The sequence below is a fragment of the Anarhichas minor genome, unplaced genomic scaffold (assembly GCF_050575085.1).
Source record: "Anarhichas minor isolate MPS153535 unplaced genomic scaffold, ASM5057508v1 ptg000051l, whole genome shotgun sequence".
Lineage (NCBI taxonomy): Eukaryota > Metazoa > Chordata > Actinopteri > Perciformes > Anarhichadidae > Anarhichas > Anarhichas minor.
In genome coordinates this window covers 4,145,905-4,161,814 of record NW_027466497.1, presented here as the reverse complement: position 1 = coordinate 4,161,814, position 15,910 = coordinate 4,145,905, and the positions used below count along the sequence as shown (strand labels likewise).

The window sequence follows — 15,910 nt, the reverse complement described above, 5'->3', positions numbered from 1 at the left end:
ATGTTTGTGTACCCCAGTCCCTGCAGCAGCAAATTGACTACATTGGGTCGGGTACTTAAAAAATAATAATTTGTAGAGGAGTGGTATTAATATATATATATATATTCCATGTGTGTTCTTGGGTAGTAGTGGTTTATGGTTTATTTGTAAGACTCCTTTATTGAAATATGTTTGAGTAACACATGAGGAGGCTCAAAAAGTTATTTATGTCGGATTTAAAATTAGACAAGTCAACAATGACCTACAGGAGGGGAGCCATTATCTCTGTCAGTCACGCCACCTTTCCTGCTCTGCAAAGTCCTGTATGTGGCAAATGTATTTATCGGTACTTTCTACTTCAAACAATAAAAGCGCCGTTGACCGTTTCAACAGTAGGCTACTAAAGGTCGTATATTTCCCCTTAAAGAGTTACACAAACCTCTGTGGGTAACTGCACAGCTCATTTAGTCATATGACACACATCACATGATAACCCACATGATAAACCCGCCCCTCGCTTCTGATTGGACAATCCTCTACCACGCCACAGTCTGATTGGTTGAGAGATGATGTCTATAGCTGTGCTTGCGGTTTGTTATGTTACCAGTATTCAGAGTCATATGTTTTGTGTTTGACTCTAGTCTGACTGTTTATCTCCTGTATTTGTGATCCTACAGTAGAAACAATGCGTTGGTGCATCGCAGCTGCTCTTTTGTGTGCGGTCATAGGTAAGAGACGACGTTTAATGAGACTCATCGTGTCTCCACTTATAGCTACGTTACGTGCTACGAAAACAGCTGACGTCCGCATTTGGTGTTATTACAAAGTATTTTTCATGCAAACTATCGGTCAGGTTGCTAAATATAATAATTAGTTATTCACGGCAGTGGTAAGTGAATATTAAAGTCTGCATGAATTCAGATATTAAGGAAAGTAGATCGTCTTCTGTCTCCGATACGTGAACAAAGAGATTGTTTTGCAAAAATCTGTCAATTTAGATTTGATTTGATTATCGTGGTATTTACTATATCACAGCTGACTTGCAGCTGTTTGCTTTGACTCTTTGTAAGTAGAGAAGTAAATTGATAAGTTCAACAACAGTCCTGAAAAGGTTTTTTGTAAAGCATCTTTCAACACTTTGTTTCCAGCTACAGAGGGAAAAGCAGTCCCTTCCCCTCCAAATTTTGGGAACAGCTATCATGTCAAAGGTAAGCAGTGCAACATTAAATTACACACATTAGGACCTATTTTTCCTCAGCTTTGAGCCTCATTGAAGGACTGTTTTCACATTTGTATTGCAGGAGTGATCTCTCTGCCCTACGCTGAGATCAAGGAGCCATTCGAGGCCTGGTTAGACCTAGCGGCGAAGTCCAGCCGAATAGACTACTACCATGGTAAGAAACCTCTGGAATCTCTATTCCTCTTAAACCGGACTCTGTATTTCTCCCTGCACGGCTGGATTATTGATCTGAAACTGAGGACATGTTGTGTCAGACCAAAGTCCCCAGAGCGAAACGTAAGCTCAGCACTCAGTGCACAAACTAAGAAGTGAAAGAAAAAGAATCAGCATTTTGGGGGAGACTTATTGTCGACTCATGTTACATACTCATGACTTCTTAAGTCGGGTGTTTAAGCCGATTTTGTAAACTGTTTCTTTTTGTTGCCATCTTCAGGAAGTAAAATGCCAGAAGTTTAATTTCTCAGTTATAAGTGATCACAGATTACATACACCTTGTTTCTGTCTGTGGCTATAAACGTACCTACATTTATCTAGTGTCAAGTTTAAGATGTGTTTATCTCATTTTGTTGTAACGGTTTGTATAACTGTATTTATCATAAATGCTTATTAACAAAATAGTAACATCTTCACCAGAGAATAGCCACAGTATTGCACAGTAGGTGCTCTGATGTGACCAGCTGTGGTCTGTAGCATTTGCTTGCTCTGTTTAGAAATGATAACAATGTCTCTACTCAATTCAGAAAGCCTAAGCGGACCACCAGCCTCTGTTTCATTTTACAAAATCATTAACTGAACGTGCACTGAAAATAATGCATGTTTAACGTGTAATGCAAAAATGGGGAAGCAGAAGGGTGTAAATAAAGCTGTTACTGCAAGTAGAGTAATGTGTGGCTTCATGAAATTGCACACTGAGATTAAAGGAACTAATACTGGTTTTTAACTTCTCACATTGATCATCAACAGGCCAGGTGTCGACCTTCCAGTTGGGGGCGGAGCAGCCGTGGGGCGTTTCCTATAAAATCACTCCCGAGACCACGGAGACGACGCAGAATGTGATGAAGTGTTTCCAGGTCAACGGCACGAAGGATGAAGCGGTCACATCGCAGGCGTCGCTGCCTGATGTGCAAGGCTTCCAGGTCTGTGAGCGTAAAAGTGCTCTGTGAAGTATTTCAACATCAAAACATGTATTATTTTATAGTATAGAAAAAATAATTACTGAAGGAAACATTGTTCTCACCTGTTGCAACATATTCTGCGACCCATTCAAGTGTAACTGCAGACCTGAGTTGACCGATTTTAATAATTGTAACTGTTTGCTGCTCCTTTTTGTTTTTGTGGTCTTGCATTTCAAACCAAAAATCGAGCGTAACCCTCTGAGTCTGTTACACTGCAGCCTTAGTGAGTGAGATTTAAGGTCCTTGTGCTGCTGACTCTTGAGTAATCTTACAGCCTTGCACCAATGCAAAATCATAGTGACGTTGAGCACTGAGAAAAAAAATTCTACATAAAGATAGAAGAGTTGGCATCTTCCTTTGTGAAACAGGACACATACTGTTTAAGATAAGATACTTTATTCATTAACTTTATTCATCCCAAAGGAAATTCATGTGCCAGAGACAAAGCTGACAACAGAAGAATAAGAAAAAACAATACAGTAAAAATATAAACATGTATAAAAAATAGAGTAATAAATACAAATTGTATCAGAAGTAATACTTACACCAGTGCAAAATAGACTATGCACTATGAATAAGAATTAAAAATTACAACAACATAACAAAACAAGAGTACAAATAAAAAGTGCACAAGAAGTAATGCTAACATCGGTGCCTAATAGAAACTTAAAATGTGAAGTAATACTGTGCGTGATATTGAAAGATACACATTTGATTTGACACGTGATTTATTTCTGTTGGGGGAAAAAATGCTCTCACATGTTTTGTCTGTGTGCTCACAAGTCAAAATGTTGATCTGCCTCATAGTTCCTGAGGAGGGAGTACTTTGGAGGTTCCCTGTGTGAAGTTTGGCAGAATGTGACCTCTGTGGGCTACAAGAAGAACACCTACACGCTGTGGGTGTCCCGTTCAGAGAGGGGTGCAGACGGCAGTGACGAGCCTGCCACGCCCCTCCATTATGAGATGTTGGGTTACAACACCCTGCTGGGCTCACATTATGACAAATACTTGGTGGACTACAAAGAGTTCAGCACTCACGTGGACCCCAAAGTCTTCTCGCTGCCTGAAGGTTTGTGCTCCGCTGTAGTTGCAAGACATTTTAGAAGAGTTTATAAAGGTAGGAAAAAAATTATTATTTTTTTTTTCTCCCACAGGGATGAGCTGTGGTGGGTTTCCTGGTGCAGGAGTGGAGCACCACATGTTGGCCAATCCAATGAAAGATCTCGTCCACACCTCGGCATCAGGCCACTCGGAGCGCATGTTCAACCATTTCAAGGACAAGTTTCAGCGTCAGTACAACGACGAAAGAGAACATGAGAAAAGGGGACACGCTTTTGTTCATAACCTCCGGTGAGAGGAACATTAAATACTGAAAAGTTGTGTCACTGCAGCTTTTCTTAAAGGACATATGCTTTACAGCAGTTTAGCATAGATGTATATCTGATGACTGGTTTCCTGTTACTGTAGGTATGTCCACTCCAAGAACAGAGCAGGGCTGCCCTTCTCTCTGGCTCTGAACTCGCTGTCAGATCGAACCATGTCGGAGCTGGCCACCATGAGGGGGAGGAAACAAGGAAAGACCCCAAACAGAGGGCTCCCTTTCCCCTTAAAGAATTACGAAGGGGTGAAAGTGCCCGAGTCACTTGACTGGAGGCTTTACGGTACGTATATGCAATTTTAAAAAAAGTCAAACAAAGATGCATCTTTCTGGCAGGGCATCCTAGTTTTTAACTGGACTCTGCTCCTGCAGGTGCCGTGACCCCGGTGAAGGACCAGGCCATCTGCGGCTCCTGCTGGAGCTTTGGCACCACTGGAGCAGTAGAGGGCGCTCTCTTCCTAAAGGTGAAAACGATTTTTTCTTTTTAAAAAGCAGCTTGCTCCACAGTCACTGGCCACATTCGAGTGTTTATAACTGACGGGGCCCCTTCCTTATGCTCTTTGAAGCCACAGATGTTCAGCGTGGTGGTTCATCTGGTCATGTTTTGGTAGATTTGCGTTGCGGTTATGTTTGCTGTCAATCTATTATTGGCATCCTTCTAAATATTTAAGAAATCATAAGATGTAACTTTGATGATCGGTGTAGCTGTAGGGGAGTGGGTTATTTAGGCAAAACATTGTGCCACTTTCACTCACGTTAGTCAGACTTGACAGTATGTGTGTGTGCGAAGAAATTGAACTGAGTGAGTGTACGCTTTGGCCTGCCTCCGTCCTGTGCAAGGCGATGCTCAAAGGCATTCCTTTACTCAAGCAACTCGATCCAAACATCGGATGGTTTATTATGGGATGGCACCCCACTGAAGTGACCAACTTCTTTGACTCACTCTTGATTTTGTCCCTTGCATCGGGCCAGCAGCTGTTTAATTGATAGGCTGATTTTGGCTTTTTTCTTCTGTTTTTGAAAGAGCCTTACAGAGTCCTTAAGAAGTGTTCTTCTGAGCCGAGGGTAATGTGCTGGTAGAGTGCTAGGTCATGGGAGAAAAGGAGGGGTATTATGAGCTTACACGACCCTCATTGTGTAAGCAACATCATGAATTAGGTAATCCATTAGTAACATTTTAAACTAATGTTGATGAAAGGAAATGGTGAGAATCAAGCTACTGCTAAATATTTAACATTAAAATGTTTGGCATTTGGATTAACTAAAGGGTTTTGTCAAAATGATGAGACCACAGAGGGAGACGATGTGTGAGCTTCTCTGTGGATGAGTACTCCACTAATTGTTTCAGTGTTAGTGTTTGATTGGGCTTGGAGGAAGTGCTGTTGTGAAGCCCCAGCGGTTCGTCTTTGTGCCTTTGCCAGCACGCAGCGCAGCAGCAGGAAGTGACCCGCACCTGCTGCCCCCCCCCTTCCCCATCGGCAGGTTCATAAACAGAGCCGCTCCCCAGGGGCCAGTTTTAAATATACTTCTTCGTGATCTCACAGCGTCTGCCCAGCAACCTGCAGACAACAGCTGGTGTAAAATGTTCATCATGAACGTCTCCGTTCAGTCCCAAACCATCTATGTTTTTCTGCAGTTGTACTTTAGAGAATTTGTATTCGGTTACTAATCTGAGTGTGATCATGTCTTTTTGTTTGGGCTCTTGTCTTTCAGACGGGATCTCTGCAGGTTCTGTCTCAGCAGATGCTTGTAGACTGTTCCTGGGGATTCGGCAATAACGGCTGTGATGGAGGGGAGGAGTGGAGAGGATACGAGTGGATCATGAAACACGGAGGCATCGCCACAACAGAAACCTACGGAGCCTATATGGGAATGGTGAGAGAATAGTATGAAACCTGTACCTGTAGGAGCAGAATAACCTGTGACGCCAGGGCTCGACAGTAAGGGTTGCCATTTTGTAACATAAAAAATAGGGACCGTAAAATGTGCACAAATTGGGACTACTACAGTTACAAGTTCCTATGTGAATATTTCCAGATCGGTCATGATTACTTTCCTTCAAGAGAAAGATGGTTTCCAGTCCTGCTGCACTACAGGGTTCGGTGTTAACTTTCTGCCTCCCTCTCTGATCAGAATGGATTTTGCCACATGAACACATCCCAGCTCACTGCACAGATCCAGAGCTACACCAACGTGACATCAGGAGACGCGGAGGCCCTTAAGCTGGCGCTCTTTAAAAACGGACCGACGGCCATCAGCATCGATGCATCTCACCGTTCATTTGTTTTCTACAGCCACGGTGTCTACTATGAACCGGCTTGTGGTAAGTTTGCCTCCCACTCCCACTTTTCACAGCAGCAACGGTCTTTGTCGCTCCCTAACTCTGCATGCTTCTTGTGTGCTTTCCAGGTAGCACCACTGAAGATTTGGATCATGCCGTGCTTGCGGTGGGATACGGCACACTAAATGGGGAGCCATACTGGTTGGTGAAGAACTCATGGTCCACCTACTGGGGCAATGACGGCTACATCCTCATGTCAATGAAGGACAACAACTGTGGCGTCACCACCGATGCGACGTATGTCACACTGGCATAGATTTGGCCCTTCCTCTATGTATCACTAAATGTTAATGCCACTATGTGAGTGCCTGAGGATGAAAGACACCTAATGTCAGATGTGCTGAGGCGTGGATATCACGTCAAACTGTGCTGCTTGGTGTTAATAATGTGTTAAATGTTGCTGTTGGATGGTGCCTGAGGAAACTGCACACAGAACAAGTCTGCTTTTTCAAACATGATTTTGACAAGTTTATTACTGGTGGCACATAGCTACAGTGCCTTCATTTCAGTTGCACAAGGTACATTTTGTGACATATTTCCACTTTGTCTTATACTTTATAATGTATTGCATTCAAATGCACTGGAATGGAATCAATGCAATTGTAAGTCGCTTTGGATAGAAGCGTCTGCTAAATGACTGTAATGCAATAAAAATGAAAAAGGAAAGTTTTCTGTCTGCTGGTTCCAGTGACATCTTGTGATTCTTGTTCATCTAACGTATTTAAATGCGGTTGTGTAACAGCGAGGTATGCTGTTTAGCTTCATGCAGTTGAAAAACATGTTTTTATGATTTTATACATTCAGAGCACACTGCTCTCAAATAACTTCGCTATATGAATAATAGATTTTAAAGAATAAAGTTCCTTTTGCCTGAGTTACATTGCATGTTACATGATGTGCTTCTGATCCATGCCTGGTTTTTTTTATGTATCACAAGTTTATATTTACAATAAAAGTCCTTTATCATTTAACATAAAAGTAAAAAGTATTTCACAGATCCAAGTCATCAGTTAGTCATTTTACATCCGAGTATAATTCAATATATTAAAAGGGGACAGACTTCTAGAAACGATGCTGGAATCAAATGTTTCTTCACATGCTGATCAGTTGCATCCCATAATATCCATACAAAACTACAAATGAGCTACATTATTCTAACAAAAGGCTACATTAGCCACCATAGAGTTAACTAGTGCATGGCTTGTTCAATACAGCATTAAGATACATCAAACAGTCCACAGATATGGCACACTTTTAAACAAAACTAGTATACATGTGCTTTTATTAAATGTAGAAATGCAATGAGTCCTTCAGCCCTAACATATATGAAGTCCTAATCATAGTTGCTCAACGTGTACTGCAGTGGGAGGAAGTGTCCCTTTAAAGGTGCTGTATAGGAGATAGGGAGCATTTATCTCAACATGGCGACGGCTGAGTCGGCGCCTCGCAGTTAACGGTGCAAACAAATGCGCAAGTGCTGACAAAGCTGACGGTTTCTAGTTCCATGAACTAACCAGTGGGGCACGCTCACATGCACGAACTTGCACTGAAAGCATGCACAGCCGGCCCGGCTATGTCAACAAAGTAGGATAAAGCTCTGATTATAACACACAGAGGGCTCAGGTAGATATTACTCTACTACATCTTTACATGGTAATGGTTGTTTGCTGTGATATTAATGCTCTGACTGTAGCACCTTTAAGAACTATATCTGGTAACTATGTTTAGTGTGTGCAGCCCTTTTCACACAGTTAGGCCTGGCTTGCTAGATGTCGCAGCGCTTGCTCCTCCGTGCTGCTTGCTGATTGGCTCATATCCTCAGACATCTCAGGGTTCTCCTTGTTGAGAGGCGACCTGTGGGAGACAAAACAAAATGCACAGACTGAGCTTTTTCCAGGTGTCTGGGTCTTTACATTGAAACACTGAGATTTTATATCCTGCTCAGGGTCATGGAGGCCGAGCTGCAAGGCTGCATTAGATAAACACTAACCAAAGAGCTCAAAAGTAAAAAAAACAAAAAAACAGAGGTCACGTTCCAGTACCTCGTGTCCCAGTTCTCTGCGTCCTCCACTGTGTCAGGAAGAGGTCTGTCGGCAGTTTCGGGCAGTGCCAGGGCCAGGACAGCACCCAGCAGCGGGAAGGCCCCGAAGATGACCAGAGGAGTGGAGGGGCTGTGGTCATGAAGTAGGTTTATAACGGGAGCCAACACACCGCCCGCCCTCGCAAACATACAGGATACACCTATTCCTGTTTGCCTGTAGGTACACAAGGGAAGTTGTAGGTATTACCCACAGAGAGTTTGGGATCATGTGTGTAAAACTGCCAAGATAGACATGATTTACCGGAGCACAGTGGGGAATATCTCAGCGGTGTACACGTAGATTACAGCAAAGGAAGCTGTTATACCAAACTTCCCAACCATAGCAAGACCAGTCAGGACATTGGGATGATCTACAGACAGAGGGAGGGAAATGATCAAAGTGATCAAAGTGATGCATCATGACGTTTGGAGAAAGTTAACAGTCCTGTCTGAACACAACAGACACACGGCGTCCATCCTACCTGCAGGGACAACGAGCATCAGCAGACAGGCGAGCCCTCCGACAGCTAGAAATCCGCTTTGGGAGAGTCGGCGACTGCAGGGCAAGACAAGCAGGACGAGAGAACGAGCCGGGACCTCAACCAACCCGAACACAAACTGGGTCAGGTAGAGGTTCGTCCCTAATCTGGACACGCCCAGAGAGAGGCCGTAATACACCAGCACATTCACAAACCTGGGGGGCAGAGGAGGAACGGGGATGGAAGAAAAAATGGTAAAAGGGATTTAGAATTTGATTTGTATATATATATATATACACACACAAGTATACATGCATGCACACTACACACAACATTTACCAGATGTAGAACAAGATGAGAGCCCTCTTTCTCATCTGAGGTGTTCGTACGAGATCCACTGCTGAATAACTTTGTTTCCTTCCACCTAAAATCTGACATTTTTCAACCTGGACACACGTAAACCAAAACCTTTAAAGAGAAAGGCTGGTAATCTTCAACAATGTTTCTTATTTGTTAACAAATCCAATGAAACAATGTACAGCTGCAATGAGAAAAAATGGACTTGAGGCTGAGTGGCATAGACAGAGTGGAGGAAGTATTGAAAAAACTACACATGGTTGGTTTTGGTGTTTTTAGCGATTTGTGGGCAATAATAACAAAAAACACAGTTTCACAAAAAAAGACCTTTACAGGTCATATTGCATGCAGCAGAGATTAAAAAAATAAAAAATAATTAACAGCTTAGATAGCCTGAGAGAGTATGACACACCTGTACAGCAGGAGGTAAGACGCGGCCGTTAACGAGTGCTGCCTTGCGGAGGAGTGCGATGGCTTCCTCTGTCCTGTCGTTGGCCAACAACCATCTGGCAGACTGAGGAAGCACCCTGATAGGAGATAGAGAGGGCAAACAGCAGGCAGGGAGAGAAGGGAGAGAAGGGAGCAAGTGGAAGTCCCAGACATAAGGGCAGAGGAGGAAATGTGGATCACAAAGAGGGCATTCATGTGCTCTTGTCAGAGCATTGTGTGAATAATACACAGTGGATCTGATGTTCGGCTGCTCTTTGCTCACCATATATAGAAGATGAGCAGGAATCCTGGGGCTGATATGGCTAACTGCAACTTTCTCCAGTCTCGTATCAAGTATGCTACGCCTGCAAGCAGCATGTAGCCCAGACCAAACGCGTAGTCGGTGAGGATACCGGCGAGCATGCGCCTCTTGGTGCACGTCCACTCGGTGCCTTTGAAAAAAAAACAGTGCAGGGTTTGGCAGGAGAGGAGAGGAGGAATCACGGGGAGAGGGTGAAACTGAGGTGGTGGTTTGGAGCTTTAATGTGGTGGAAGGAGTGGCAAGGGTTTGTGTTGTGGGGTTGGGCAAAAATAGCAAAAGAAAGCATGAGCAATTAAAGTATAAATCACTGCAGGTCTGACAAATGAGATGACTATCCTCTGCTTTCCTCAACTTTTAATGAACAATTGTGGCTGCTAGTAAAGTCTGTTTGTTATCATTAATCCATATGAGGAATCCAAACTTCTTCCAACTGAGTATGTGTGCTTTGGTAGTACCAAGTACAAAGGCATTGATGATGACTCCAGATATCGTGGTGCCAACTAAAAAGCGAAGAATCACATAGACGGGGAAGTTGGGTGCGAAGGCCACAGCGACTCCAAACACAGTCTGAAGAGCGATGCACAGCAGCAGGACGAAGCGTCGGCCATACCTTGCACACACAGAGAGAGAGAGAGGGGACTGGACATGAGTTTGCACATTCAAATGAGTGAACCACTGTGACTGTGACAGGGTGAGACCAGGTCGTACAGACCACACCTCGCCAACACCTTCCGGAATTTCAGTAGCATGTTACATAGTAGCATTTTGTTTTTACAAGATGTTTAAGCGCAATCATTGGCTATAAATCCAATCCCATTACAGTGTTAGTCAAACCACATATGCCAAAGACTTGACATGTGTCTGCGCCTGCAGCCGTGCTTTGACGCTGAGGACCTGGCTGCGTGTTGCATCTGTATACAGAGTCGGAGGCTGCAGGGCTCCGGACTAAGAGAGAGCAGCAAAGCCTACTTGTCGGCCATGGCCCCAAACAGCACCGATCCCACCAACAGGCCGAGCATGTAGACAGACGAACCGAGACTGTTCAGTCCAGCTTTGTCACACACCAGGTCCCACTGGTAGAACGGAAAACAACAAAGAAGCTTTTATTTTTCATTTATAGACTTTTTGCTAGACAAAAGTGAGTCCGTACTGACACACTGAAAGTTCACTGTGTTGTAATTGATTTATGTTAATATGATTAGGTGGAACTATCATTTGGGGAAATGAGAACATGCAGCACTAGAGCACAATATTAACAGACGTGATGAGGGCCTCAAGGTGGGTCCTGATTAATACTGAGGAGCCCTGCATCAAAACGTGGCTTTAAAGATGTAGTTTGACAGTTTTGGGGGACACGCTTGTTTGCTATCTTGCTGAAAGTTAGCAGAGAAAATCAACACCATTGTCATTTCTGTCCCGTAAACAGCCAGCCTGGCTCTGTGGATTACAAAATACCAGCACCTCTAAAGCCGACGTACCTTAAAGCTCACTAATTAACATGTTAGATATTTTAGTTTGAACTGTATAAAAACGTAAGTCTTAAACCGACTACCATCCCTATTTTACAGATGGGTTCTGGAACAGTAATTCCCTAAATCTTTTGAAACATTGGATGTTAATTAGGGAGCTTCAGAGGTAAAGACAAAGCCAGGTCAGATGTTTGGTATGTTGTCATTTAAATAAAAGTGGTGCCAATCTTTCATCTAACTCTCAGCAAAAAAGCTAATATTTTTCAGAAAATATAGACTCCTTTAATCCTTTAAGTCCATACTGAAAATGTTTTCAGCTGATACTGTTCTTACATGGAGCATTATCCTGAATGAATTTGAAACATTTAATTAATTGCAACTACTTTATCCTAAATTACTTGCAAACATGAGCTGAGATAGTGGACCATGCAGCTGCCTAGCAGGATACTCTGTGTCTGCTCGGTTTATCTGTCGTCACATCACCATGATACAGGGACTTTGTGTAGTTCCTTCATTGTGCATGTGTGATGATCTGAAGTTGTGAAGATGGTGGGGCCATGCTTTAATAATAATATGTTGATGTTAGTCTTCAATGCATTACTCCACTTTGGTTTTTGTTTTGTTGCTCATCAAACATAATAGTTGTTCCACTGCACAAATGAAAACCACTCATCTGTTTACTGATTCCACCATGCACGAGCATTAATTTGGGGATGACTATCCGAGAGTTGCAAACTTGTCACACTCTGTGATAGCCGATCACACTTAATGTGCACATCAGCATCCTACTGTACCTCGGTGACTGTTGTGCTCTGGAAGGTCTCCTCGCTGTACACCCATCCGTGGCCACATGGCACGCGCTCAGTCCGGTTCCCCTCCAGTTGACCGTCAGAAGAGAAGCAGGAGGAATCCGAGAGGCTGAAGTTCAGGCTGAGTGTGCCGGGGAGAGAGGACTGATTCCCGCCGACTGAGACGGAGCTCTCCCGGCAGTGGTAGGGCGGCGTGGATCCGGTGAAGATGCTCACCATCATGTGGAAGGCGAGGAGGATCTGGGGTAAACAAATCCATATGTACAAAATTTTCTGAAACTTGCCGAAGCCTCCGATGGCAGAGAGAATCTGGTCGAAATTCATTTTGGGGAAATATTGCTCAATTTCGGAGATTGGCTCTGTTCCAGTGGAGGCGGCAGGCTGAATGTAAACACCCAGCAGACAGTAAATCAGAGGGGCGGACTGTTGTTCAGGAGGAAAATCAATTCCCATGTGCATGACCCATCTTTAGCAGCCTCCACATGACCCGAAAGAAACATGAGCAGACATCAACTTCCCGTCGACACTTCCCACCCTAATGCAAGCAGCTGCATCTGGTTTCACGCGCACAGGTCGATTTAAGTGCAAAAGGTCCATCACGTTTCTTATCAGATGATTCCCAACAAAATGTGGAAACCGGTCAAATAACTGCATCAGCTTGATGCATGAAGAACTATGCAAACTTCTGTCCTCGTTTGATGTTCAGAATATTAGAAAGGGAAAAACATCGCATGAATGCCATAGGCTACATGTCCGGTGTTGTTTTGATGCTCCTGCTGTTTTCCACACGGTGCAACATCTGTAGAACCCCACAGACATTAATGGCAGCTGGGAGCGCGTATGGAGTGATGCATCTGTTTAATCCCACAAAAGACGCTCCAATGCCAGACTCACACCACTGACGCGCTGTGATCCGATAGGCCAAGGTATCTTCTATCACGTGTTTTCTTCACCACGTTGAGTGTTCAGTGCCCCTTTGTTTGTTTGTGGTGTACACAACACATACACGAGACAGCTCTGCTATGTGCGAGAAACATTGTGTCTTGATGTCCTCAGAGGCCATATGCTGCCATCTGCTGTTAAAAGATTGAATTACAGCGAGGTTTGTAGCGAGACTCCTCCATCCGACCTCAGCCTGTCTGCTATCACTGATAACTGATCAGTGCATGTATGTATTTGGGGTCTTTGATATTATAGGTCCCTGTTCCTGCTGTACGGTCAAGAGTTGGTTTACAATCATGACGGTCAGCTGCTGCTTTCAGGTGCACCCCGATCACTTTCTTCTGCCACTCTGCAGGCTGATAATACTTTATAAGTTGTATTTAAGACATAAGAAATGGACTTGTTGATATGATGGGGTACCATAATGTTTATTGTGAACTTTATTTCCTGATGGATGCTGTCATTTTGTACGAATTGTAAATCCAAATGCAGTTTATTTTTATTTTGGGCTACATAAATAAAATGTACTTGAGCTGACGATATATCAATACGTCAAATCCAGTCCATCCATTCTGCATTTATTTCTTTGTATTGTTTACAATTTACAGACCACTTGACTTGAATATTAACTTGTTTATTTTTGTTTTATTGTTGGTCATTGGTGCTTTTTATATATACTTATTTTATATTTACACACAGATAATAAAGGTGAGTCTGACTTATTAAAAAAAAGAAAACACAGTAATATGATAACTATTACTAATTCAGTAGGCCTATGTGATTTTCTGAGTGCATAAACCATCGATGTAAATTGATGTAACGCACTGAACAGACTTGGTACACTACTTCTACTTGATTATTGATGTAATAAAGGCCAATAAAAATGCTGACAACACTGTGTTGCTAAAAGGTTAGATGACGTGACCTGATATCACTCACCATAATGTATAGAGTTGTGTAGCATATGCTCAGGTCTGAATCAGTAAATCCACTGATCGCACTAAACATCAAGCACAGATCATGAATACAAATCTATCAAAACCAACAAAATAAAGCCAGATAGGACCCCAAAGTAGCACAAGGTCACTGTAATCTCACTAAGCAGAACCATAGTGTTTTATTTCATGTTAGAGTTAGGCCTTTCCTTGGGCTAACACTTTACGTTACACTTTGCAAATAAATAATGCAGTCAGTTACAACATTGTCCGATCCAGAGTAGTGCGATTGATTCCCAAATCCAAATCTATTTCAAAAGAACATTTAAAGATAACATCAGTCGACCGTAATGAGGTACAATCAAACTAACATAAAAACAACACAATAGAACACAAAATACATGTTAAAATGACAATATATAAGAATATAGAAAATATAGCAACTCAATTAGTCAAAGCCAGAGAATACAAATGTGTTTTAAGATGAGATTTAAAAACAGACAATGTGCCTCACAGGCAGTTTTGGGAGTTTGAGGGCTACAGTTGCAAAGGCCTGTGGTCCCTGTGCTGGACGGGACGTATGGTTTTAAAAGAGCTGAGATAAAGTTTGTTAGTAGCTCGTGTAATATAGGAAATAAAATCAATTCTAAAAGAGAGCCACTGAAGGGAGGCCAGTAGCCCGATATGGGAAATATGGTTTGTCTGCTTGTTACCGTTAAAAGACGCCCTGCATCATTCTGGATCCAATGCAAGCGGGAGAGGGAAGCTTGGCAAACACCAACATAAGGGTCACAACAGGTCAGGTCAGGTCAGAGAGGAAGGCACTAAAGAATAAAAATGACTTGACCTTGAACAGCTTCAGATGGAAACGGAGAGATTTTATGAGTCCGCCATGTTATTCTAGTTATTCTCTGGAGACGATGGATCCTCTCTCTCTTCAGTCTCGCTGGTCAAGTGGGAGGAAATCACTGCAGCAGATTCAATGGAATTAGTTTAATCTTTAAGTCACCGTTCCGTAAAAAATAAAAATAAAAATGTTCATATAGTATGTTGATGGAAGAATGGTTTTTCTGCATAATAATCCACCTTGCTGGAGAATAATGTGTGTGTGTGTTGGTATACTTTAATTAGGCCTGAACTGAATTAAACGAGTAAAAACTGTGAACTATTAAAATACATGCAATTTATTATTGTGGTGACTTGGAAGTGGTCTTCCTACTTTACATGTGCGTTATAAAAACGGAAGCCTGTCCCCTTCCGGTTGTGGGTGTTCGTGACGTCACTGATGCTCGATTCAGACCGGGCTGGGTGCTGGTTTGGGTGTCTGGACGGCAGCAGGGAGATAAACTGTCAAGTCAGATAGAGTTTACCAGGAAGCAAAAGCAGAAACAAATCTTCCCTTTAAAATTAAAAGCACAAAAGTCTCTTTTTAATTTCCCAAATGAACAAAGAGACTGGAGAAATATTGTGGTGTTCATAACCAATAACCATATCGGTAGCCTACACATTCACATCTGAGCATGTGAATCGCTCTATAGCAGATTATTGCACGTTATAGATAAGAAAACTATATTTCCTGCCTGAGGCTGTAAGAGATGGAAGCTTTAAATAAGTATTTGTTCTGCGTTGCCTTTAACTAGCTATCACGCTTCCTTTGTTTTATACTGACTTCTACATGTTACTGCTCTTATGCATTCCTGGTTTGTTTTAGTGGTTTATGATGCAGTTTTTGCACGTTTTATTAATTATCTTGTTTCTTCACCTTGTTGTAAAGCACATTGACCTAAACTATACAAATACAATTGTATTAATATTATTATTATTATCACATTCTATTCTGGATAGACATTGGAGCTCATTTTCCTCAGTTTTCCTCTTTTCCTTAAGACACAGTGACCTCCATAAAAGTATTTACAGATTGGAAATACATGCATTTATAGCTATGAATGTGTGCCTTTGCAAAAAATATATATCT

General features: G+C 42.5%; 2 protein-coding genes across 2 annotated transcripts; one reads left to right on the top strand and one right to left on the bottom strand.

Annotated features, from left to right (window-relative positions):
- Nucleotides 1-552: 552 nt before the first annotated feature.
- Nucleotides 553-6,988, top strand: LOC142931362 (digestive cysteine proteinase 1). The gene is made up of 12 exons (XM_076075255.1): nucleotides 553-569; nucleotides 657-707; nucleotides 1,128-1,187; nucleotides 1,281-1,373; nucleotides 2,183-2,355; nucleotides 3,202-3,463; nucleotides 3,549-3,744; nucleotides 3,862-4,055; nucleotides 4,145-4,236; nucleotides 5,486-5,647; nucleotides 5,906-6,095; nucleotides 6,182-6,988. Exons 2-12 carry the CDS (start codon nucleotides 665-667, stop codon nucleotides 6,367-6,369), a joined length of 1,653 nt encoding a protein of 550 aa, XP_075931370.1. The 5' UTR covers nucleotides 553-569; nucleotides 657-664; the 3' UTR covers nucleotides 6,370-6,988.
- A 130-nt stretch (nucleotides 6,989-7,118) lies between these two features.
- LOC142931363 (solute carrier family 22 member 13) lies at nucleotides 7,119-12,995 on the bottom strand. Its single transcript, XM_076075256.1, has 10 exons — nucleotides 12,044-12,995; nucleotides 10,750-10,853; nucleotides 10,236-10,390; nucleotides 9,742-9,910; nucleotides 9,442-9,556; nucleotides 9,012-9,118; nucleotides 8,676-8,887; nucleotides 8,456-8,564; nucleotides 8,156-8,368; nucleotides 7,119-7,967 (listed from the first exon to the last, which is right to left on the bottom strand). The coding sequence occupies exons 1-10, from the start codon at nucleotides 12,515-12,517 to the stop codon at nucleotides 7,865-7,867; spliced, it is 1,761 nt and encodes a 586-aa protein (XP_075931371.1). The 5' UTR covers nucleotides 12,518-12,995; the 3' UTR covers nucleotides 7,119-7,864.
- Between the last annotated feature and the right edge of the window lie 2,915 nt (nucleotides 12,996-15,910).

Excerpts from the sequence above, each read along its gene's own strand:
- LOC142931362 (XM_076075255.1), top strand. The coding sequence starts at position 665 with ATGCGTTGGTGCATCGCAGCTGCTCTTTTGTGTGCGGTCATAG. Across the intron at positions 2,356-3,201 it reads CTGATGTGCAAGGCTTCCAG|TTCCTGAGGAGGGAGTACTT; the intron begins GTCTGTGAGCGT and ends TCTGCCTCATAG. Across the intron at positions 3,464-3,548 it reads AGTCTTCTCGCTGCCTGAAG|GGATGAGCTGTGGTGGGTTT; the intron begins GTTTGTGCTCCG and ends TTTCTCCCACAG.
- LOC142931363 (XM_076075256.1), bottom strand. The coding sequence starts at position 12,517 with ATGCACATGGGAATTGATTTTCCTCCTGAACAACAGTCCGCCCCTCTG. Across the intron at positions 8,888-9,011 it reads CTCATCTTGTTCTACATCTG|GTTTGTGAATGTGCTGGTGT; the intron begins GTAAATGTTGTG and ends TCTGCCCCCCAG. Across the intron at positions 7,968-8,155 it reads GCAGAGAACTGGGACACGAG|GTCGCCTCTCAACAAGGAGA; the intron begins GTACTGGAACGT and ends TGTCTCCCACAG.